The sequence below is a fragment of the Magallana gigas genome, chromosome 2 (genome assembly GCF_963853765.1).
Source record: "Magallana gigas chromosome 2, xbMagGiga1.1, whole genome shotgun sequence".
Lineage (NCBI taxonomy): Eukaryota > Metazoa > Mollusca > Bivalvia > Ostreida > Ostreidae > Magallana > Magallana gigas.
Window position 1 is genome coordinate 35,875,080 of NC_088854.1, and position 26,414 is coordinate 35,901,493.

At 32.9% G+C, this 26,414-nt stretch overlaps 1 protein-coding gene and 2 long non-coding RNA genes across 11 annotated transcripts in view; 1 reads left to right on the forward strand and 2 right to left on the reverse strand.

The window, feature by feature from the left end:
* Positions 1-26,414, reverse strand: part of LOC105341203 (Golgi pH regulator) — a 221,285-nt gene that overhangs the window by 53,821 nt on the left and 141,050 nt on the right. For 6 of the 7 annotated variants that reach the window (XR_004596369.2, XM_034447653.2, XM_066076348.1 and 3 more), the window contains one exon: positions 12,242-12,334. The exons of the other annotated variant lie outside the window; for it this stretch is intronic. Coding sequence is in view for 5 of the 6 variants with exons in the window: in XM_034447653.2 (XP_034303544.1) it covers positions 12,242-12,334 (93 nt within the window). In the remaining variant the exon portion in view is untranslated. The remainder of the gene's footprint in view (positions 1-12,241; positions 12,335-26,414) is intronic. 7 annotated transcript variants of the gene reach the window in all.
* Positions 6,503-9,822, reverse strand: LOC136272966 (uncharacterized). Of its 2 annotated transcripts, none has more exons than XR_010711060.1 (5): positions 9,399-9,822; positions 7,762-7,804; positions 7,354-7,428; positions 6,933-7,007; positions 6,503-6,680 (listed from the first exon to the last, which is right to left on the reverse strand). It is a non-coding gene; the product is annotated as an uncharacterized lncRNA (long non-coding RNA). The 2 variants fall into 2 exon arrangements; XR_010711059.1 differs by having other exon boundaries at positions 7,360-7,428; positions 9,399-9,821.
* LOC117681772 (uncharacterized) lies at positions 20,101-24,811 on the forward strand. Of its 2 annotated transcripts, none has more exons than XR_010711064.1 (3): positions 20,101-20,302; positions 22,660-22,760; positions 23,775-24,811. It is a non-coding gene; the product is annotated as an uncharacterized lncRNA (long non-coding RNA). The 2 variants fall into 2 exon arrangements; XR_004596370.2 differs by lacking the exon at positions 20,101-20,302 and adding an exon at positions 20,374-20,501.

Below are 26,414 nucleotides of genomic sequence, written 5' to 3' on the forward strand. Positions count from 1 at the left end.
AATGCACATTACTACATTTAACAACTACTAATCAAGTGTGTTTGTTAATTCGATATATTTCTTCCAAAGCATCTGATCCAAAGTGTAATATACATGTATGTAGCTGTTACAAAACAAATGTCAAAAAATTTATTTGAACCCCTCCACATGGATCCCTGCCAATGGATGAGTTCATTCACACATCTCAGCCGTTGCGTGAATGGTAAAGCAAAACTTCGCGCCATAATGTCTCATTCATAGTTTTTGCGCGCCGATTAGTGGACGAGTCCGTTGGGATCATGTGAATACCACAGAGCACACCGTGCTCTGTAAACACCACAGGCACGTATGTTACAACGCACTTTGAAAAATTTCGCACTTTGAAATTTTTTTTTCAAAGTGTGTTAATTTTGGGACCAAGTCAACGCACTTGGAAAAAAATATTTTTTTTTCAAAGTGCGTTGATATTGTCGATATTAACGCACTTTGAAAAAAAATGTTCATGGTTTAGTGAAAACAGTTGATAGTTTTATATACAAAAAAAGATTGTTTTAACCTTGTTCAGATTAATGTGAAATATTTAAAAAAGAACTCATTGCATTCTCAGCTAGCTTGATAAGCAGTTTCTAGATGAGAATTTTTTTCTTTTCTCCTAAGCTATTAAGACAATGTCAACAATTAACACCAAAAAACTTTGGGAGGTTTGAATTATCCAATATCACATAAACTTCATTGCATAGCAACTGCATTTCCTTTTTTGAGTATGCAGCAAATTTACCTCTTATCTAGTATACTAGGGCTATGCCCGAACGAATATGATTTATATATATGAATAATGGAGATCAATGTTTTATATATTTCAACTGGCTTATTGCAAATATGATGTGAAAACAAGAGGCCCATGGGCCACATCGCTCACCTGAGGAACAATAGGTATGATAAAATCAGCTTAATGGAGTCATAATACAAACTATTTGGACAATGTACAATACATGTAGATCCTGTATCAATAAAATCCATTTTCCCCTGGATATTCTTATGTTTATAATCATTAGTCCCTTTTCTAACAGGATGATTTTATAGTCATATCATATGTTGAGTATTGCAGTTCTCAAAAAGATCCTAACAATAGTTTATATATGGGATATAAACGTACATCAACCTCTGAACCTTCTCGGGAGGCCAAAGAATTGTCCTGGGGCCAAAGTCTTAACAAGAATCATCTGGCTGATTAGTTTCTGAGAAGATTTTTAAAGATTTACCCTATATATTCCTTTGTTAAGCTTTGACCCCCCACTGTGGCCCCACCCTACCCCTGGGGATCATTATTTTCACAACTTTGAATCTACACTACCTGAGGATGCTTTCACACAAGTTTCAGCTTTCCTGACTGATTAGTTTCTGAGAAGAAGATTTTTAAAGAGTTACTCTGTTTATTCCTATGTAAAACATCGACCTCCCATTGTGGCCCAAACCTACCCCCAGGGTTATGATTTTCACAAATTTGAATCTACACTACCTGAGGATGCTTCCACACAAGTTTCAGCTTTCCTGGCTGATTAGTTTCTGAGAAGAAGATTTTTAAAGATTTACTCTATATAATCATATGTTAAACTTCGACCCCCCATTGTGGCCCCACCCTACCCCCAGGGGTTTTTATTTTCACGACTTTAAAACAACTTTGAATCTACACTACCTGAGGATGCTTCCACACAAGTTTCAGCTTTGCCGGCTAATTAGTTTATGAGAAGAAGATTTTTAAAGATTTACTCTATCCTTCATTAAACTTCGATCCCCATTGTGGCCCCATCCTACCCCCGGGGGTCATGATTTTCACAACTTTGAGTTTACACTACCTGAGGATGCATCCACACAAGTGTCAGCTTTCCTGGCTGATTAGTTTCTGAGAAGAAGATTTTTAAAGATTTACTTTATATATTCATATGTTAAACTTCGACCTACCATTGTGGCCCCACCCTGCCCCCGGGGGTCATGATTTTCACAATTTTGAATCTACACTACCTGAGGATGCTTCCACACAAGTGTCAGCTTTCCTGGCCGATTAGTTTCTGAGAAAAAGATTTTTAAAGATTAACTCTATATATATTCCTTTGTTAAACTTTGATCTCCCATTGTAGCCCCACCCTACCCCCAGGGGTTATTATTTTCACGACTTTAAAACAACTTTCAATCTACATTACCTGATGATGCTTTCACACAAGTTTTAGCTTTCCTGGCTGATTAGTTTCTGAGAAGATTTTTAAAGATTTACTCTATATATTCATTTGTTAAACTTCGACCCCCCCCCCCCCCCATTTTACTTTTTTAATCTTTAGTTTTTAAGATCTGTGTTCAAACATAGAATTGTGAGCAAATCTCTTTATTTTGCTTATAATTCGAAGCTTAACACTTAAATATGGTTAGTAATAGAAATTGTAAACAATTAAACACAAGAAACATGCACTACATGTATAACAAATAAAGAACACAATTTATTTTTTCGAAATGAATCATATATATACATGTATATACCTACATATTTCCGTCAGCGATATCAAACTCTATTTAAACTGAATAAACTCGAGAAAATGCCGAGCATCTCAACAAAACCTATTGCATTAATCTATCATTACGCAAAAGATAATGCCGAATTACCGATAGAATGAATTGTATTTCAGTAGGCACCTACCCCTACATCAGATTTTGCTTAATTTGCACAGGTAAACAGTTAACTGTTTGATTTACCGAAGTCTCTGTTTGATTTAACACGTAAAAATCACGAAATACAGAAGATAGTTTCCAGGTTACAAAGCATAAATAATGAAAACGAAACGAAAATCAGAACAAGCGAACACTAACGTCATGTGTGAAAACTGTCAACGCAATGAAATATAAAAATATTGAAAAACAAAAATCGGCACCAATATATTTTGCATGTTTCAAAATTTCCCTTCATACGCGAACTGTTGCACAACAAGCAAATTCATCATAGTCAGATCGACCCTTTTTCGTATAATGTCATGGCTGCTTTAAACAAAGAACCTCGTTTTAGAAGTATGGAATACGAGTCTGGGTAAAATCGGTATGCAAACCCGGGCCGTGGCAAAATAAAAGGCGGGGCAGATCGGCAATCGTCAATTCCAAATACGCATTATTTTGCAGCAATATTTACAGCAAATACAAATATACAAGTCCATCAAATATCCAGAAATTTTAATGAGATTGGAAGATTAATAACTGCCAATCTTTTGTTTTGCCCTGGCCAAGTCTTGCCTACCCATTTTACCGGATGCCGAGCCCGAAGCTATTAAACTGATTGAAACACGCCTTTCCTTTATTATTATTTTCGTAATAAGTCAGATTTGAAACAGAATTACCCCTTAATTTTTGCAATTTATATTTTCCTTACCATAAGGATAATATATGCTAAACTACGTTGAATTTGCCTCGGTAGTTCTTGAGAAGAAGATTTTAAAAAATGCACCCCCCTTTTTCTACAATTTCAAGGTTTTCTCCGCTTTGAAAACAGATCGGACTTTTATTTCTGCAATTTATATTCGCCCTCCCATAAAGATGCTTTGTGCCAAATTTGGTTGAAATTGGATAAGCAGTTTTAGAGAAGAAGTTCAAAATGTAAAAAGTTTACAGACGGACGGACGGACAGACGGACGGACGGACAGACGGACGGACGGACACACATTAGGCTATTTATTGGGTTCGTCAAGTCCAAGTTCTGTTGGATATTGCTTATTGGATATGAAAAAACCGTACATACGAGAGTGTAGTTTTTGGGTTGTAACTGTTTTAATCTAATTGGGTAAATATATTTAAGTGTCCACATTTATTGAATTTATTTTTCATTTTTGTTTATTCATTCCAAATTAATGCTTGTTTTATTGTTTGTAGGTATATTGTGACAAAACTGCAAATGTTTTATGTGAGGCAAACTATTTTTTTGTGAAGTTGTTTTGCTAAGATAAAAAAATATTATTTCCTTCTACAATTTACCTTAAAGTGCTTCCTACTGAAAAGCATGTTATTCATTACAAGAAAACTAAGCAAGTCTTATGATAAAGTCCCATTCATATTTGATACAAACAAGTAGCCAACAGGTACTGTGGTTTCATTAATATTCAAGGGTATCAATTTTAGTGGATAAAGTGAAAATCATAGTTTCAAGGATTTGTAAATTCATGGCCAATGACCCCATCAATACAAAATGTTAATAGAAATTGCATTTCAATGAACATTTAATTTCGTGGATCAACTTAAAAACGAAATCCTTGAAAATTGGTATTCAACGAATATTGATGAAACCACAGTATTCTACTCCTGTCCAGCTTCTCTTGGTTACCTGTATCCTATCAATGTAAATATAACCCAACAAGAATTAGAAACCTGTCCAAATCTTCTTGATTACTTGTTTTCCTTAAATGGAATGCAACCTAATAAATATTGGACACCTGCCCAAATCCTCCTGGCTATCTTTCTTTCTTAACTGGAATACGACCCAATGAAAATCGGACACCTGTCCAAATCCTCTTGGTTACCTGTCTTCCTTCAATGGAATACAACCCAATAGAAATAAGAAACCTGTACAAATCCTCCTGGCTACCTTTCTTCTCCAATTGGCATACAACCCAACAATAATTGGGCACCTGTACAAATGTTCTTGGCCACCTTTCTTCCTTAACTGGCATACAACTCAAAAAGAATCGGACACATGTCCAAATCCTCCTGGCTATCTTTCTTCCTTTACTGGAATACAACCCAACAAAAGTCGGACACTTGTCCAAATCCTCTTGGTTACTTTTTCTTCCTTTACTGGAATACAACCCAATAAAACTTGGACACATGTCTAAATCTTTTTGGTTACCTTTCTTCCTTTACTAGAATACAACCCACTAAAAGTTGGACACTTGTCCAAATCTTCTTGGTTACCTTTCTTCCTTTACTGGAATATAACCCAACAAAAGTCGGACACTTGTTCAAATCCTCTTGGTTACCTTTCTTCCTTTACTAGAATACAACCCAACAAAAGTTGGACACTTGTCCAAATCTTCTTGGTTACCTTTCTTCCTTTACTGGAATATAACCCAACAAAATTCGGACACTTGTCCAAATCCTCTTGGTTACCTTTCTTCCTTTAATACTAAAATACAACCCAATAAAAGTTGGACACTTGTCCAAATCCTCTTTGTTAACTTTCTTCCTTTACTTGAATATAACCCACTAAAAGTTGGACACCTGTCCAAATCCTCTTGGTTACCTTCCTTCCTTAACTATAATACAACTCAACAAGAATTGGACACGGTCCAAATCCTCTAGGTAACCTATTTTTCTCTAATTGAAATACAACCCAACAAGATCTGGACACCTGGCTCTCCAAATCCTCTTTGTTAACTATCTTCCTTAACTGATATATAACTTAACAGATATTTGGAACATCTGTCGGCATTTTTCTTCAATATCTGTTCTCCTGCATTAGAATACAACCCAATCAGTAGAGGGCATTTATATAGCCCTTGTTTTGTACTGAAGATTCCTAATTAAATACGAGGAATTTATAACCACATTGAATCACAAGAAGCAAATCTCACGGATTTTAACATTTCGTTTTTATTTTCCAAAAAACAATTGGCATTCATAAGCATTATAAGCATTAAATAGTTCAAATATTTTTTGAACACTACATATCTGGTCTAGAAACCTTTACAAATATCAATTTATGATAGGTCAAGGTACATGTACCATCATTTTGCAACTACCTGGCTGTTATGCAAATGACAATTTAGCAATTAACAATTTTTCTAAGCATGGATCTTAAATAATTGCAACATGGCCACAGTTCAAGAAAATTCAAGCAATATAATGAAAATATTTTGTCCACACACCTTCAATTCATCTACCACAAAGTATATGTAATTACCAAACTAAGAGGTGTCAACTTTCTTTTGTTTTTGTCTTCAAAACACAGAAAGATAATAATCTAGGCTTTGATACAAAGATATATTTATGACAAAGGGCAAACGGTGTCTTAAATAAATCAAGTCCTTAGTTACAAAAATTGGCAATCAGTTCCTTTAATAAAAGAAGTTCTCATCAAATGAATAAAATCCATGAAAATACTACAAATAATTTTATACTACCATACTGCTAAATAAATTGCAATCTTGGAATAATTTGACTTGATCAAACAAAATTCTCATCAAATGTCCAATTAAATGAAAATGTACTTTTGAATGATAACATTCTCAAACTGATTACATCCTTTCTAAAAAGATACAATGCATGTCTTTCTCACAATAAAAGAAATTACCATTGATTCAATTTCAGTGAAAAGTATGGTAAACGGTGATGAAAATGAAAACAAATTGTCTCAAAACTAAAAAAATAAAAATTCACTGTAATAAGAGCAAGGAGGAAGATGAAAACAAACATCATTACATAATTAAGTTTTGCTGTAGGTTTTAGATCCAAAAACTGTCAAGGTGGTTTTATTTTTTATTTTTTTTTTGGGGGGGGGGGGGGGCAGACTCCACACTTTCTTCTTTAGAGTTTCCCATAGCTTATTATATTAGCTCTGCTTTCCTCTATCCACATATTGCAAGTTATTCTTCCTGGAGTGGTGATCGAGATCAGACATTCTCTGAAATATTCCTTAACCTCCTCCAGTTCAGCCTCCGTCCATTTCATTCATGCTGCAATGAAACAAATTTGTACGTCACATAAAATATGTTAATTAAATAAAGATAGAAAATAAAATAACTCAAATCATATCTTAACAAGGACTGAAACACACACTTGGCCTCATTTACAATTAATTACTTTGCACACAAAGTTTGACTGATAATATCCTGTTTGGATGGAGTTTGAAATTAGAAAAGTTAATTGAAATAATAGATTAACTCAAATCAGTCATGTGGTATGATATGAAGAAAAAATATATTTACTAGATGAGGAGGTTTTCTTTCCTCGAAAAGATGTATCCTCTTATTCATCTTCCTGTATGTCTTCTTCTTCTATCACTACAAGAAAGTTTTATTCAATTAATTGCAACTAAAAAGTGCTTTTTTCCCAATTTATCAAGTTCCAGAAACCAAATTTTCAAACACCTTTACAACAAATGGTTTACATCTAACTGTTCATCAAAGGAATATAATTATGATGGTGTAAACAAGCAAGCAGTAAAAAAATGTTCATTACAATTTTTTTTCCTTTGTCTGCATTCACACTGAAATATTGAGAAAATTAAATACAGGAATCCATTTCTCAAAACTTTTGAATTAGCAAATTAATGTGCTTTTCACTTGAAGATAACATGCATTAAGATGTTTCTAAGATAAGAAAAAAAGCACAAAAAATATTACATACACTTACTTTTTTTCGTCAAGGAACATGCTCCTGGCCACCAAACACCCCCATCCAGGAGAAGAGCTACAGCATCTCCTGAAATACAAGGAAATCGATTAAAAAAATTTTCATAAGGCTTGATCATTGTGTCATGCTTCTGCTTATATTCAAGCCAAGGTTACATTCACTATTTATTTGATGTACACCTGTCAGTGTTCTAACCATAGAAACCAAACTTCTTGTTTCTTTATGGCCATTTAATCTAGAGTTTAAAATGCAAACACACAAATACACATGAATTTACAAGTGTAAGATACCAACAATCATAGCAGCTTGGTCCTCACAACACGCTACCGCCATGTTCTTTACCTTCAATTTACTACAGAAAGTAAAATATTTAATGTGGCACGTATCATTATATGCTCTTACCTTAAAATTAGCACATCTTTTGTTCTCTTGGTAGTTGATCCACCTGTGCATAATAAAAATGCAAATATATCTCTATATTTATACTTATAATGGACTTACTGATTCACGATATCCAACAAAAAAATTGGACAAGCGATTTATTAATATTATTTTACCCAACAGTGTATTCATCATCAAAAATATACAAGATGTTAGCATAGTATAAAAATTCATAATCCACATTTACGATTTCTCACTTTCATAAATAATATAGTTTTTAATATATAGCCTGGTATAGTGTTAAATCTAGGATTTGAAAAGGGCATGTTAAATAATGGTGAAAAGGGCACTTTTCTCTGCGGTAAATATTATAAAACCTTGAAAGAGGCACCTTTTTTTGCGGTAATATTATAAATCATTAATCCTTGGAAACAAGCGTATTTTAAGGAAAATTTTGCATCGTAATCAAATGTGACCTCAATATCTGTAATGAAACAATATTATTGTACAAAAAATGATTTGCTTTTGCATTCACATATTAAGTGTTATTCAATATTTTATTTTCATTTTTTTTTCTCTCTTACATTGATTTACATTTATTTTCATCCCTTAGAACAGTCTGACTAGTTTTAAAGTATAATGCATTAAAAATTCTTTATTTCATTTAGGCTATATGTAAACTTGAACACATCTGTATTGAGTAATGAATCATAGGACATGTATAATGTAGACAATATTCTCTTTTGAGAAGTAGACAGGCATAGCATGAGTGTAGACTATGCCTGTCCACTTCTCAGTCAAAAGAAAATAAGTAGACAACTGATGGCAAAATTATTAAACCCTTTTTACCACAGAAATTTGGATATTGAAATTGTTATTTTAGACTTTTTAAAAATCAAGTGGCATTAAAATCTGCAAAACAATATTGCAATCTTTTATTATGAATTAAGTTTCTGCATTCTTCAAGAAGTGTAGTTACGTTTTTTGGGAAACAGAGAAAATTCTGGTTAATCTGACGATAGCTTAAAAGCTTAGAAAAGAATAGGAAAACTTCACATCTAGTTTTTTATTAAAATGTTTCTTTAGTCAAATCATGGTTTTAGATGCCTCGGTGTTGAAATTTCAAATTATCTCCATAAAATATATTCTTTTGTGTTAATTCTATTTTTTAGATAACCTTACGATGTCTCAGTGTTAATCTAGCTTGTACAATTGGCCTACTAATTTCAAGGAGATAATACAGTTGTTATTTATCAAATTATTGCACCAGTAATTAGGTGTCAAATCACCCATTTAACAGGACAGCTGTGTATACCCCCTCACCTTGGGCCTCTCTATAGTGTTTAACTGTATTGTCTATTGTCTCAGGTCACTCGTGCGTGAAGTCCAGCAAGTTCGGGTTTAACTTTGCAAAAAACAGAGGCTAGGACAATGGTGGTTTTGAATTGAATTTACTTTCAATAAAAAGGGCATCCGCTATTCAATGTATGTTAAGACGATCAAGACAGAGGAAATTCGAAATACACATAAGTCCTTTTATTACTATAATTATCCGAATGTAGTTCAAAATTGATTAATAAAGTAAAATATCCTTATGTTTGACAAAATGTATCAAAGCAAGACTTATTTTTAAAGTGTGAATAAATCAAGAAACTTACTTTTTGGATCTTGACCTCGTGCTCACTATGCCTTGCAGACGCCATTGTTGTTGTGTGTGATATCAAACGCTTGAAAGAACAAGATTAACGGAGGTTGCTTTTCGGAACTCTCGGGAGTTACTATGACCGCAGCTTAGCTAAATTTAGTGTTCCGAAAGTATGATATAGAAGCGAATACATGGTGCGTCCATAGAAGCAACTTTTTCAGACACTTTATTGGACAAGTCGCAATGTCTAAGTTTTGTTGGGTACTAACTTTCATGTACCCAATTAAGGCATTTTAAGTAGATTAAGCGACACTTCCTCTTGGGTATACCCAATAAGAAAAAAGTACCCAATTAGTACCAATTAAGTATAAAAAGAACCCAATACATGCACTCTCGTAAACACGGACGGACAGACGGACAAACAGACGGACGACAGACAAAATGTGATCAGAAAAGCTCACTTGAGCTTTCAGCTCAGGTGAGCTAAAAATGCTGCTTTTGCATGCATTCGCTATTAAACATAAAAACCACATTTTCCATTCTAGTATGTGATGAAATATGCTCTTCTTGGGAAATCTTTTTTTTTTTTGGAAACCAAAGGCCTGTCTCGCATACGCTTACTTATTGTGCATTATTGAATGTGTTTGTGAAATTTTGACCTTAAGGGCCCTTTCCTTGTGACGGCAGTCATTTATTCCCTTATAATGATCATGATGATAGAAACTTTATTTAAATAAGACAGTTTTAAAACAACCCACAAATCACTGCCCAATTTACAGCTATCAGGTTCCCCTGAACACTTGCTTCTTCTAAATCATGGCTCAGATAATGGCCCTCTTGGGACAAATGAATTCAGCCACATTTGTCTTTGATCTTCACGTAAGTTCCTAAGAATTTATCATTGACAACCAAATTTTTGCATTGTGAGTGGATTGAATACTTTAAAACATATATGACAAAAAACCTGCATCTGGATGTATTTCTATATATTTTTTTTTTGCTTTAGAGTGTTTACTTTTAATTAATTAATAAGATTTGTAAGGATTACCTCCCTTAGTTTTCAACATCAGTGTACAATTATATATAGTGTAAGGAAAATGAAAACTGTCATAAAATCATTAAATCTGGTCTGATCTTAATAAAAATTGCAGGTGCACATCTTCAGATGGTGTTTGGCATATGTAATATGTAATATATGATTTTCAGACTATTTTATGCCATAGTAAAAAATTCTATAGGGGAACAAAGTAGCATCTACAGACAAGACTGACAGATGGACAGATGGACAAGGTAATTCCAATTTACCCCCCTAAACTTTGCTTGAGGGGGTATAACTACTTTTAACAGGTGGCATTTTATTCATGAATTATCAAAAAATTAAAATCCAAGTTATATGCACATATCTGATATATTTTCAATTAATCTGCTAAACAACAACTCCTTATCTTGAATATGAAGGAAGAGTTATCCATACAATAGGGGTACCCCAAGTGTAATATTTTGCCACAAAAATAAGTTCAACAGGTGTTTTTTATTACATCCCTTCTTTGATTTGACATATAATTTCACACCATATAACATGTATAAATATAAGGAATTCACTAATTTCCAAGAGATTCGTAGCACAGTTGAATGCCTGATTGCACAATTATGTATTAAATAGTCTACGATTTGGTGTATTACAATATGATAATAAACGAATAATTTTATAAGTTTTGTTTATAATGTATCATAACACCGACAACTTTAGTTTAAATATTAGCCGATAACTGGTACTTTGTTAATGGACATCAGGTTCTATATCTGGAGCTAGCTCTACAATTCATTTATATAGTTATATCAACCATGCAAGTATGAAATAGTACTATTATCTATCAAATATGTGACCTGTTCCAAATAAACTAAACCTCGTCCAGCATCTAAAACCTATGGCTTTGGTTCAGCATCCACACCTGTGGAGTGCATCAGAATCACAAGATGCATCATCTATAATTCAAATCTGATAAAAATTGAACGAATAAGATTTGTCTATCAAAGGGCATTTTCACTAAAAACTTTAACCAGCGCAAAAACCTTAACTTCATCATGCATTCAAAACCTATGGCTCAGATTCAGCATTCAAGTCTGTCAAGTGAATAGGTATCATCCAAGTGAGTTTGGTGTGAACCAAAAATAACTAACTTAAGAATATATAGGGCACATGCTCTCAAAACTTTAACTAGCTCTAAAAACCTTAACCTCATTCAGCATCCAAATCATATGGCTCAGATTCAACTTCAAAGCCTGTCAGGTGCATCAGTTTAATGAGACGCGCCATTAATGCAAGTTTGGTGAAGTTAAATCCAGTTATAACTAAGATACATGTATAATCATTAGAGGGCACCCGTGCTCCCAAAACTTTAACTAGCTCCAAAAACCATAACCTCATTCAGCATCCAATACCTATGATTCAGATTCAGCTTCCAAGCCCGTCAAGTGCATCAGTATCATAAGACGGATCATCCATGCAGGTTTGGTGAAGTTAATAAAGACCAGCAGTAACTTAGAAATAAACAATTAAGGGCATCTGCTCCAAAAACTTAAACTAGCTCGAAAAACCTCATCCAGCATCTGAAATTCGTGGCCCAGATTCAGAATCCAAGTCTTTAAGTCTATAAGAAGGTCCAGATGCACCATCCATGGAAGTTTGGTGGAGAGTGAACAAGTAATAACTTAGATACAGGACCTGTTCCAAAAACTTTAACCAGGTCCGATGCCTACGCCCAAGGTATTTGACTCGGTGAGCTAAAAACAGAGAGAAAGAGAAAGAAGTGAAAAAGAATACACCTATTTGTAAAAACAAAACAGTATACTTACAATAAGTATTTTCCACACACAATAAATGGAGAAGAAATAACCCAAAAAGTTGAAATATTTCCCTTTGAATGTCTTCGAATAAGCTATTCTTTCCTAAAAAAAAAAAGAGTACATATCATTAATCAATTTCACAGAATTGTGCATATGTAGAGTAACAAATATATTAACTATTACGAAAGCATTTGTATAACATATACCTTGCTACCAAAACTTGTTTACAACTAGTGTGATTCAGTAAAAAGGTTCATTAGCAGACTAAGCATACATGTTTACTCTACCGATTTACGCAAAAGTCTACTACTTTTTAGCTCTGTCTCCCACCAATCGCTTTTACTAGAAAATCTACCGCTTTTCTTCAAAATACAAATGTACATTCCTTGTCTTGATAGATAGCCATTTTGGAAGCTATTGTGGTTCAAAAATCTTGTCAGGTTTGAAATTAGCGCCTGACATTGAATCAGAGGCACACAAACACTTTTAGTTAGGTAAATGATAAGTTTCAAGCATGTGTCTTACATTGAACGATGAAAGAATCCACTTTCAGTGTTTACATTAGTCACAAGACATTTCTATATATTCCTCACAAAGGGAAAAGAAGCTTTGTTCTTCTACACGTGGCTTCAAGGATGACTGAATATATCTTTAACTTGACTTGCAGCTTATTGCAACACTGCATGATTTATAATAAATATGTAAACATCATTTTTCATTGTACATACATGTGAATGCATGAAACATACGTACATGACTGAAGAAGATTGAATATTAAAGATCACCGGTTGCAGAGAGAGAGAGAGAGAGAGAGAGAGAAAAAATCAATTATTTTTATGCATGTGTACATTTATTTTCTGAATTATAAGAATGACGCACGCACGAGGAAGATAATCTTTGCTAGCCAAGGGTTTCAGATACTTTACGTTCCTCATAAACTTTAAAGCTACAGTGAACATGAAAAAAGATCGACTGCATTAAAAAAACCCAGAAAACATAAATATTATGGACACTGCTTGCACAGAGAATGAGAGAGAGAGAGAGAGAGAAGGGGGGAGGGAGAATGCCATAAAAAAGACAATTATTTTTTAAACAAGTACACTGTAATACATGCAGCTTTCCAAAAAGCTTGCCTGACAAATGAAAATTGTTTCATAGGAAAGATGTACAAATTAGGCTATCTTTTCAAAAATATATATCTTTTAATTTTCGCTGCTGTTCATAAATTCATAAATGGAACGTGTATAATCATGAATCAATTTAAATACATTTATTTTTTTCATCTAGTGCACGTACTACAATATATGGAAATATTCGCCCCGTTTTATTTTCGCCCATTTCGCCCCCGTTGTCAGCGGGCGAATTGAAGACTAGGCGAATTCAAATGTCTCAAAATATCTCAGTATCTTTAAGCATAACTTTGGGCGGGCGATTTCAAGACGGGGCGAAACCGTTTGCAACTGAATAAGGGCGAAAATATACAATACAATAATTTTACTTTAAGCTTGTAATGTGGATCTGGGCATTCTTTCCACATATTTCAACCGCTATTTATTATAATCATGATTATATTGTTGTTGAATGTGTATGCCCCTTGATGACCCTTTAATTGGTGAATAAACAAACATAGATTTGTGTGCAATTTTATTATTTCAAATTATTTTAGGATTGTTCATGTATCAAAAAATTGTAGGCTTGACAGCAGAAGAGAAAACAGACAAAATTTAAATTTTATTTGCTAAATAAAGATGCAAAACCAAAGGCCATTTTTGTCATTTCCAACCATAGGAATTTTTTTTGTTTTCAAATAAAGCTACATGTGTACACGTGGTATTCTCACGATCCCAATTTGGACTCCTCCACTAATGTGATATTAATTTATTACGGCGCGAAGTTCCATTAACATGTACTTTCACCCTCTGCCTTTCACCGAAAGGATTAGATCATCGCTGCCTTGAATGAACTCATTAATGAGCCCAACAATGGATCTATGGGGGGAGGGGGTCAAAGAAATAAGATGGGGCAATAAGAGGGCGCAAATGCCCACTTGGTTTAGTATTGAAACAGAATTTTGAATTTTTTCCACCAATTAAGTTTGCAAAATTTCTATCTATAGTCAGTTTTTAATATATTTAACAAAAAAAAAGAAAAAAATATTGTCGAAAATTTTGGTGGTATTGAACCCGTCACATATATAAGGTTAGCTTATGTCAAGTGCTCTAACCCCTGGGCCATTTCAGACACAACAAAGTGGGCCTTTTAATATTATGTCTGACTTTGGCCAGAACTACCGGACTTGTAATTTTTTTTCAAAACGTTCAATTGTTTGGATACAAAATGATATTTTTAATGTAAATGGGTCATCTCTCAACGTTTTTGTTGATTGAAATTGGTTTGTTTTCCAATAGATCTTAATTAGACTATGAGAAAAAAATATGGAGCACAGACCCACTCTTGAAGTTAAAAAAAAATGACATTATTTGCAGGTTTTGATACGTTTGAGTCTACATATTCCAAGTATTGAACATACCTATAGGTTAAAAATCAATGATTTGTTAAATATATATTGTTTTAAATGATTTTTAAAAATCCGCTCAGATTTATTGATACTTTAATTTTTCAGTAGCCTGTCCGACCGTGTATGGGCATTTTACATGCCTTATCCACCCATCTTCTTTGTTGATATATTTTTTTTTAACAACAATATATGTATATTATATTTTTTGATCGAATTGTTTAGGAAGAGTCAATTGTATGAATTAAAATAGTGATGCACACTACTAGTTATTGTTTAATGTACATTTAGTATGACACGTACATGTAAATTAGGTTTTTTTTTAAAATTAATGAAATTGATCAAAAAATCGGGACAAGCCCCGCTTCAGCGAATCAGTTCCTCCAGAAAATATTCCAGCTTTAGGAATATATATTTATTTCAATCCGAACTGATTATTTTTTGTTGATAATGATACAGCAAACTACATTGAAGCGTTTAATAGTAGCTAACTCCACAAAAGTTTCTACGTAATGTTTTGACTGACCTTTGTCCAATCAGATCGTAGCTGGGCGGAGTTGAGACCTTAACTTGAGAGAGAGAGAGAGAGAGAGAGAGAGAGAGAGAGAGAGAGAGAGAGAGAGTTAACTGGTTAATGGAGCAAATTATAGCCTAGATGAGGCAGATGAGCTAACTATCTGTCGACAATAATTATAAAGTGACAAATCAAGGTCTAGTATATCTTTTTTAATTTATGAAACTTTGAAGACAAATATGTCTATATATAGACAAGTTGCTGTCCTTTAAAAAAGGACTGCAATACGTGGACGATTTGCATGTGTTTCCAACGAAAACGTGAAAGCCTTAAAATTATCAAAGATTCCACAGACTCTAGCCCCTGCTTTTAAGCACTAAATTTGTACGTTGTATTACGTATATATGTGTATAGTTGACTTTGAATCCCAGAATTTAAAGGGTTCATACTTCTAAAATAATTATGATCTATATCAATGACGATTGCATGTATATGTATCAGGCATTCGGCGAATTCTACTATTTGCGCACACATTACGCTTCACTATACTTTGTTAACTACGTTATGCAGTGACAGCTATACTAAAAATGTGTCAATCAATTTCATATTTTGATGCATTTTTCTTGAGATTTAAACTTTTATACAGTGTCACAATTATTCAATCATCTATTATATACAGTCACATAATTATTCAATCATATTTAAATGCTTAAATAAGTTTAATCGGGAAGTACTCTAGCCTCGCCTTCTATTAAAGTAGAGTTACTTGTAAGCTACATGTGTATTCGGAAAACAACAAAACATTGCAAAGTATGCCATTTGATGCATGTGGTAGTTTCGGCATAACATTACCTCATTTCATAATACTGACAATTTAAATATCACATGCCGATCATTTCTTTAAAAGGAATACTTTGTTTCTGTATTGTTTACCGACAACTTTACAATTACAGCGCCTTTGAACTTATATGTGCATATGGCATGGAATCCCGATCTCGATTCAGATAAACCTGTGCTAGCCTGGTTCCCTGAGCTACCATTACACACAGGAACCAGGCTAGCTCATGCGCAGGCTGAATTTTCCCCATTGCATCCTGTTTAACCTCGCTTATATATTTTCTGCGTGGACCTCAGGGTCCACGCAATAATGTGAGGAGGTAATGTCAAACATTGAAGACTACGAATATTTAAGAAACTGTTTTTATTACAAGTGTTACCGTTAGTACTCTAATCAAAGTTTGCCGAATCTTCCTGGAATTAAACATAGGTTGTAAGTTTACTTTGTATAAAAACTTTCTTCATGGTTACTCAGTCTGAAACATTCTTTACCTTAGGACGAATTTGTCCGCCATTGTTTTACTTTTCCACTAAGCATCCACCTGCGTTGCCTTTCCTTTACACAACATCTAAATTCATCATGTTCATTCATTCGCATTTCAAAATATTTAATGTCCATATTCTCGGACTCCATGCTAGGAAATTTAGTTGGTTAGCTACATCATTCTTATCCATGTACATGTTAATTGTCGACGGCGCATGGCCAAAGAAATTTTCACAATAGTTCTTTAAAACGCTTTAAAGTTAACCAATATAGGATATATATGTAATTTTTATAAACAGACCTTAGTTAATTTGTTTGCAAGTTACTAATGATTATTCCTTCATCGGCACCACTTATAATTTACTCAATTCACTCTCTCTCTCTCTCTCTCTCTCTCTCTCTCTCTCATTCAAATCACGAGCGGCAATGTCTTAACTCCGCCCAGCTACGTACTAACATTCTACCATAATATACAACATCCCTGCGAATGTTATTGTCATTTAAATTTTAGACCACGTGTTTTTAATTGAACCTTTCATTTTCGCAGTAAAAATCGTGCCTCTTGTTTATAGCCTACAGTAGGGACTTGTTATCAAATATAAAATCTCGAGGTTTATTGATTTTAAACTTTATCTCCATTAATTGGTGGATAAAATATGTTCTAGAAATAAATGTGACAATAAAAAAAAGCAATAGTTTTTTCTGCTGTTGCATGATATCGTTAATTACTAATCAGAAACTCATACTTCATATGAAGCTTATAAAAATCTGGGCTTTGAAATATACACGAAAAAGGTTGCACCCAATGCTTCATTTTTTTCAGGGCTCAAAGTTGACTTTTGCAGAAAGTCGCCAAATGGCAACTTACTTTGAATTTAACTCGCCATTTTCAAATTCCAGTCACCAGTAGTAAAACTTTGTGTAGCATTAAGATATCTGCATATTTTCTCTCATTAAATTTACTGTAAAAAATTATAACGAATCATTATGTATTGTTGAAAACGTTTTTATTTATTGAACGTTTCACGTCTGGCAAAAAAAATTATACCGTAATTTCCATCCAATAAAAAATGACACATCATACTTATTATTGTAATATTTTCATCTTCAGATTTTCTGGCACTAGAAGTTTTCTTTTATATTGATTCTTGGGGGACAAGTCTTCTAAATCTCTAAAATTGATTGTTTTGAGTGGATACGTAGAAGAAATATCGAAGTTCTTTCACATTGGCATAACAAAATAAATTTACCTTCTCGTTATGTTAAAGTGTTGTGTTATGTAAAATGTCACAATCTAATTAAAATTAGACATATATTGATTCTTGAGAGGCAAATCTACTAACTGGATACGATCTCGTTACGAGTAACGAGTATGTCTTCCGGTCGATTTCTGAATTAAATGATACCATGAATAATTGATACAATTTCAGAATAACCCCCCCCTCTTTGCTTTCAGGTTATGTACAAAAATTCTTGTTACTTAATAAATGGAAGTGGCAATGGGTTTTCCAGATAAATATTGTTACGATCAACAACTTTGCTTCTATTATGCATAACAAAATCTTAATCGTTTTTAAGTTATTTGTAACAGAGTTCACGAGTAGCTTGGCCCCTAATTACAGGAGGCCAGCCCCTTTTTCATGATTTCTTTAAAAAGGTTTTAGGAATACTAACATTTTTTGTTCTTACACCCATCTAAAATTGTTGATCAATTTTGAGATACAAATGATTGAACATTTTAGGGCCAAGCCCTATAGATCCTTAATGGGGACAGATATTGGTGCTTTGAGTACCGGTAATGGAATCGATTAGAATCATCAATACAAACATTTTCTCTTCTACAATGCTTAACAAAATATTTCTCCTTCTCTAGATATATTGCGTATGACCATAAGTTGCTAACACTAGTATTCATTTCAGCTTCTAAAATATGTATCCATTAAGGCGAGGAATGAAGAAGTCTTCTTATCCAGGTTGATTTAAGTGCTAACATAAATTCTGTGTAATCGATCATCTTAAGCCCTCCGTGATTGTAGTCTTGAATGATTGTATTTTTCTTAATTTTATGTATATCTGACCCCCAGAGATAACTTTATCAGACTTTTGTATTAATTCATGGTCGGGTTTGGTAAAGTTAAAATCAAATGATTCATTTTGGGTACAATTAAAGTTTTTATATACTATTCTTCCAATCGGAGTTAATTTTCTTGATTTCCATTGTTTAACTGTTTGTTCAATTTCCAAAATTTTACTTTTATAATTAAGTTCTGGCATTTCCTGTAAGTTAACTGAAAATTTAATTCCTAGCAGATCAAAAGTTGTATTATTCCAGGTTAGTTTCCATCTAGAGTGATGAAAAACATCTTTTGAAAATTTGTTACTGCCTATCCAGACCATTTTTGTTTTCGTAAAGTTAATTATTAGACCTGAAATACTCGCAAACATATCTAATTTTATAAGAATCCCATTTAAATATTCAAGTGATCCATTTGTAACAAGCGATGTATCATCTGCGTATTGAGAGATTTTATATTCTTCTCCAGCTATTGTTATTCCTTTAATATCTTTGTTATTTCTTATCAAAATTCCTAATATTTCAGCACATAATAAAAATTGGGTGAAATTGGGTCACCCTGCCCACAGCCTCTTTGGGGTTTAAAATATTTTGAAGAGAATCCATTTCGTAAGGCACATGAATTTATATCATTATAAAATGTTTTAACCCAATCTTTGATAGGTTGACCAAAATTGAATATGTCAAGTGTCTGATAAATAAAATCCCATGATATCGAATCAAAAGCTTTTTCAAAATCTATCAACATTAGCAGACCAGGTATGGAATTTCGTTTTGTATAGGTCATAACATCATATACAATCCTAATGTTTTCACCTATAAATCTCCCTTTTATAAAACCTGTTTGATCTTTACTTATTAATTTGTCTAGAATTTTTTTAATGCGTTCTGCAATACAACCTGAAGCTATTTTATATATGACATTAAGAAGACTAATAGGGCGCCAGTTTTTCAAAAATTGTTTAGGTTTTCCATCTTTTGGTATGCAAGTTATAATCGCTAATTTATTTGGTTCTGAAAATTGCATTAATTCTTTAGAATTATTGATTGCTCTTGCAATAAAAGAGCTTTTATCTGTCCAGAAAAACTTGAAAAATTCACATGTAAATCCATCAGGACCAGGAGTTTTGTCATTTTTCATTTTTTTTTTAAAAACTAAGAATTTCAGACTTGGTTAATGGGCCTTCAATACTTTTAGACTCTGTATCGCTCAACTTTGGAAATTCAATTTTCTTTAATTTTGTAAAAAAAAAACGTTGATACAATAATTTTCCTTTTTTTTGTATAAGTTTTCATAAAATGATTTTGTTTCATCTTAAATTTTAAACTGGTCAGATACAACTTGTCCATTGAAATATTTGCTTGCTAATGTAATTTCTTGATTCTAGTGAAGTGAAATATTTAGAGGGTTTCTCTCCATCTTCTATCCATTTAATCTTTCTCCTAATACACTCACCCTGCATCTTTTTCTTTCTGATAGCTTCAACACACCTCACAGCCTTATTAGCATAATCGGAACCTTTCTGGTTTTTATATTCACGAAAGAATGAAAAAACCCGAGAAAGTCAAAACTTCGTATATCTCGGGATTTTAACGAGACCAGTCTCATACTCATGAAAATCGAGAGAGGAGTTTAAATGGAAAAAGTAAGTAAAAGTTTTTGTTTCTTATATTGGCAAGCTTTCAAATTATTTAAAGTTGCAGAACAATTGTTTATTAATGTGAAGTCGAAGTTTGGGGTGATTAGCCTTATCTCTTTAAATTTTGTTCAGCATGAAACAGTCTGAACAGCAATCCTCGATTTTGTCAATAATCTAAAACGTGCTAAGGAGTAGTCATTCGTCGGTAAGAACATCCTTACTTACCGTATTTTTCGGGGCATAGGCCGGTATTTTTTTCCTCCGATGAGCGAGCCCCGGCCTATCCCCCGGGATCGGCTATTCTTAGACTCAAAGTTAAAAAAATTTAACAGTAAAATATAAAATCCATGTACTGTTGTAGCAATTTATTATGAGGGTTGGTTTTTTTTCATCCGTTTGAACTATTGTTCGATAGTTGTCCCGTTGATAATTTTTGTAATGACATCGTGAGTAATAAATGTACAGTACTGTACAAGGTATTTCTTTACAACCCCAATCAAAAGAATTTTTTCCCACGTTCGTGTATGAACCCTGGAAACTATTATTGCGTAGTAAAAAAGAAAACAAAACCGGGTAGAATGTAATATGACGGAATTTTGGTGAATTCTTCATTTCTGCGTTCGTAGGAATCACTGGTCTTGGGTGTAGAATAAATCAAATGCTATGTGTTTTTACAATTAATTTTCTGTTGGATGAAATAACGGTATTCTGGTGTCGTGTGTATATACAAAGGTGTGAAACCCGTGACTAAAACACAGCCTGGGGGCACGTAGTGTACACCGTTACACTTCATTGCACTAACTGTGTTTTTAACATTACAACTTCTCTGCATAACGGCAAGTCACTATTTGATTAATTAATGGAAAGAACACAAATTAAATATTTTATGTTTGGTATTTCGTTTTCTCATTCATAGCGATTACGGGGGATAACTCTATTTGGATATGAAACCACGTGTTGAGCTAATGGACGCCATACCCCGTATTTACAAGTAGCTTTCAAAGTATAACTTGATTAAATGAGATTTAGCAATAAGGTATTAATAAAATATAACAGGTTTAGTAAAATATTATACTTAGTTCTACCAGAGAGAACCACGGAGGTTGGTGTTGCAATTAAATTTACACTATGTAAAATTACGATACACAACGATACACCGACGAATACGGAAGAGACCAAACAGCCACAAAACACAGATTAATTTTTAAAAATTGCTTGAAATATATATGTTAAGCAAATTTAATAACTTTAATTACTCTTTTGACTTTCTACATCGATATTCTGAGAGTATATACTTAATACGGTGACTTTCTTAATCAGCGGTCATACTTTCACTATAGTAATCATCGATTGAAAATCGGCTTATCCCCCAATTAGGCTAGTCTAAGGATTTTTCTTGAATTTTGTCTAAAAATTAGCAATTCGGCCTATGCCCAACATCGACATATGCCCCGAAAAATACAGTACATTGTTAAACTACTCAAAAACTCTTTTAAAAGCCTACAATGCATTAAGTCTAGTACAAGTGTTACAAAAATGTCGATAATTAATGGTCGTTGTGAAATGTGACTTGAAAGACATGTTTTAGTATGAAATGTGTATGCAGGTGTATTATAGTCAGTTTTTACACATATTGTTACGTAGCATACGTTAAAAAAATATTGTATGTTTCTCCTATAATATTGACTATTGAGTTTGTGTCAATCATGCTTTCAGTCATTTCCATACAGAATTTCCTCGACACGTAGTATGTACACTGTACATGTGGTTTTGATATCTGTATCTCATTCAAACTGTTAACTTTATGTCTTATTTATCTATTAACGATGAGAGTGTTTATGAATCAAGGGTCTGCATTTGTTATGTAAATATAACATTATACGATTGAGAGTATGAGATAGAGATAGACTCAGAGAGAGAGAGAGAGAGAGAGAGAGAGAGAGAGAGAGAGAGAGAGAGAGAGAGAGAGAGAGAGTGTGTGTGTGTGTGTAATTACTGTGTACCGTACATGTAATTGTTATTGATTGCCTAGCTTCCATGAACCATATATTTCAATAATGCCACATTGCACTAGAAATATTGCTGACAAAGATGTTAAGAGAGATCATGGAGAGAGAGAGAGAGAGAGAGAGAGAGAGAGAGAGAGAGAGAGAGTATGAAAAGCCATAACAAATTTTATAGTTATATGTCATTTCCCACTTAATGAGTTGTTATAGCTGTTATCATGGTAATGTTTTGACCATGTCTCAGATACTGCATGTGCCCATAAAAAAGTGTAATCTATGACACACCCTTTTGTTTGATAATGACAGCATTTAGCTTTGTAATGATAGCTAGTGTATCTTTTTTCTTCTAATCTACAGGTTTACCTGCGGCTTCCAGATGATCTGAAGATCAGGAATATAGAAAATATTGTCAATTTGATATTGCTAATGACCCAGTCAAGTCTGCTGAAGCCCAGAAGGTACTTCTTTGTCATGTAATAAACTTACAACTTGTTTTCCATATGTAGATATATTTGGTTTAAGCTGATTGAAAGCCAAGCAAGGTCATCTAAATAGCTACAATGTCTTGTGTAAAAGAAAGGTTTATATGGGCATCTTGTTGCAAATCTGCTTGATTATTAGCTGCAGATCTGTAGCTCTCTGGTTGAAAAAATTCGGATAGACTATCCGAATTTTTTCAACCAGAGAGCTACAGATCTGCAGCTACTTGATTATCTGTATTTTAAGGGGTGGGAACCTCTGAAAGGAATACCAGGAGTTTAAAAATATTATAAACTTTAAGAGATGTGTTTTACACTCTCTGAGAAAATGGGATTTGCAGAAATCCCATGAATTTCTTATGCTGGAAATATGTTTTTCAGATTAGTTTTTGTTATTGACGCAATTATATTTTGGTGTACATAGAATGTTGATAGTTGAAAGTCATACAGACAATCTCTCTGTCCACTGGATATCTAAATATCTTTGAAGTTACACCATAAGTCCATTGAAGTTACACATTCATTACATTTATCATGTGTGTGCAGAATTGATTGAGCCAGGTTTCCTGATGTTTCCTGATGTTGTCATATAAGTGATACATTGTACTGCTTTAAAAAGTATATATCACTTGTGACTTACTGGTATATTAGTACATATTTCATTTGTAAAATCATTTGACAAATTTAAGTGTTTTGTAGTACTGAAATGTTTTTATGGCTTTTAAAATTACTGAAAGTACATGCACATGATGCAACTATCTTTTGACGCTGTATATATAACAAAAAGAAACTGTCAGCTGGGTTTAAAATTAGTGGCAAAATGATGTAATACATGTATGTACAATATTAGAAAAGATTACATTGTTAGTAATTGCACATTCCATAAATAACTTCATTGAATATATACATGTGAGTATTTGATGAGTGCACAATGTTTGCAAAAATTACATGTAATTCTCTTAACACTTTATGTTTACCGGTATTCTATTTTAGTTTCCAGACCATGACATTAATGAATATTCCTTGAATGGAATGCATGAGGATTAGAATGGAACCTTATTCTGCCTTTTTACCAACTCACACCATCTTTTCAAGATTTATGGAGCCAACCACAGAAGAATTTGTTCTATACACATCATTCATAACATTCTTATTTATGTTGCATAACTTTAAATGTTACTGGATGAATTGTGTTCACATAATGAATACCAGCAAACTTTTTATCTAACATATGTTTTTATATTACATATTCATATACATGTTACATATAACATTTTTGGAAACAGCTATTTTTTTTAAATTGGAATTTAGCCTTACTATTTCATACAAGTTTTTTTTAAAGGGACTTGGACACGATTTTAGATCAAAATTTTGTTTTCAATTTCTTTATGGATAAAATGATTTACTTGCACATTTTGAATAATTGACCATAATTTGAATGTTAGAAGTCAAGTGATAAGATAGATACAGGGGTACGAATTTATTGTTATGTAAACAAAGCTCGAGTCTTATGTTTGTTTACAAATAATATAAAGTATGAAATTACCATACTGATTCGATGTGATCATAAATGATATTAATGATATTATTAATAGAAAAAAGCAACATTTAAATGAAACTTACACCAATAAAACACATATGTAAATAATAACAAGACTCGCGCTTTGTTAACAAAACAAAGAACATTTAATTCTTATCTTTCTTTTAACTCAATATTTGACTTTCAAAATTAGTATTATGATTTTTTTAGAATGATATATGCAATTTCATTAATTTATTTTTCATTTTAAGAAAATTCATTTTAAAAAAGATCTCTTACAACCTGTGTATTTTTTTTTCAGTTTACATAACACAGTGTATTAATTGAATGTAGTTGTGTAGATTTATACATGTACCTACAAGCAATATACATTTAATATTCACCAGGTACATGTACCAGCCTACTATATTTGATAAATAAATGTACTTCTTTCATGCCTTTTACTCATTGTTATATGTATTATTTATAATTAAAATATTTTGAAAACTTTTCTCAATTTATTTATTTTAGTAAGATTAAGAAACGGACTATAGTTAATGGATGTTTTCAAGAGTTGTCTCTCTTGGGGACAATAATGAATGGTCCCCAGGGTTCATGACCCTGAATATTGAGTAGGCTGTGAGGTGTGTTCAAGCTCTGTTTGTTTATTTGTTAGCTCTTCTGTGGAATAATTTATTACGTTTTGTTCTATATTTGTTATATATTTTTCAAGAGCTGACTTTTTTTCTTTATTTTCTGTTTTTTAAAGGTTGCATAAGAGATTGTTTTCCCTCTAATTTCTGTAAATAAACAAGATATCTGTGAGCCAATGCTCACTAGTGATACCCCCGCTCTGATGTGAATATGCAAAATAAGCAAAATCTACATTTAACAAAAAGGTGGCATCCGATTGGTACAGAAATATATCCCACAATATGGCATGCCTTAACAAACACTGTGTTAAAATTTCAAGCATCTGTGATAAATAGCTGCTGAGAAATCTTTGACGAAAATTTGTTTCAAAATTTTGGCTAAAAATAAACAAAGTCATTATTTAACAAGAAGTTGACGTCCGATTGATACAAAAATATATCCCACAATATGGCATGCCTAAACAAATAGTGTGTTAAAATTTCAAGCATCTGCGATAAATAGTTGCTGCGAGATCTTTGTCGGAAATTTGTTTGAAAATTTTGGCTAAAAAAAACAAAGTACTCATTTAACAGGAAGTTGACGTCCGATTGGTACAAAAATACATCCCACGATATAGCATGCCTTTACAAATACTGTGTAAAAATTTCAAGCATCTGCGATAAACAGTTGCTGAGAATTCTTTGACAAAAATTTGTTTGAAAATTTTTGCTAAAAATAAACAGTCGTCATTTAACAGGAAGCTGACGTCTGATTGGTACAAAAATATATCCCACGATATGGCATGCCTATACAAATACTGTGTTAAAAATTTCAAGCATCTGCGATAAACAGTTGCTGAGAATTCTTTGACGAAAATTTGTTTGAAAATTTTTGCTAAAAAAAACAAAGTCGTCATTTAACAGGAAGTTGACATCTGATTGGTACAAAAATATATCCCACGATATGACATGCCTTAACAAACACTGTGTAAAAATTTCAAGCATCTGCGATAAATAGTTGCTGAGATAAATGCAACAGAAATTTTTCAGCAAGACAAATTTAGACAGTAAAAACAATAACAATGTAAGCGACATACAGTCAATGTTACCTCTAAAGTTCACCTCAGTACACTTTCAATCAAAAATAATCGTGTGACGTCACAAACGTTTACACATTGATCCGATATATTTTTTCGGAGTCAGTAAATTTTGACCCACAATTCATAGTACCAATGGTTTCCAACCTCACGTTCCAACATCACGTTCTCCCGAGAATCAAAGTAGAACCTTTGAAAAGCTTATAAGATGTGTAATTTTAAGAACATCATGCTTTTAAAGTAAATAAAACAGTATACTTCGCATACTTTTATTTCTCAGGGGAGTTTTAAAGAGTAAGACGACACTTAATTAACCAACGTCAGCTTTGACGTAACAATAAGCACTGATAAGGGGAAATTACTCTAATTGAAGTTATTGTAAATC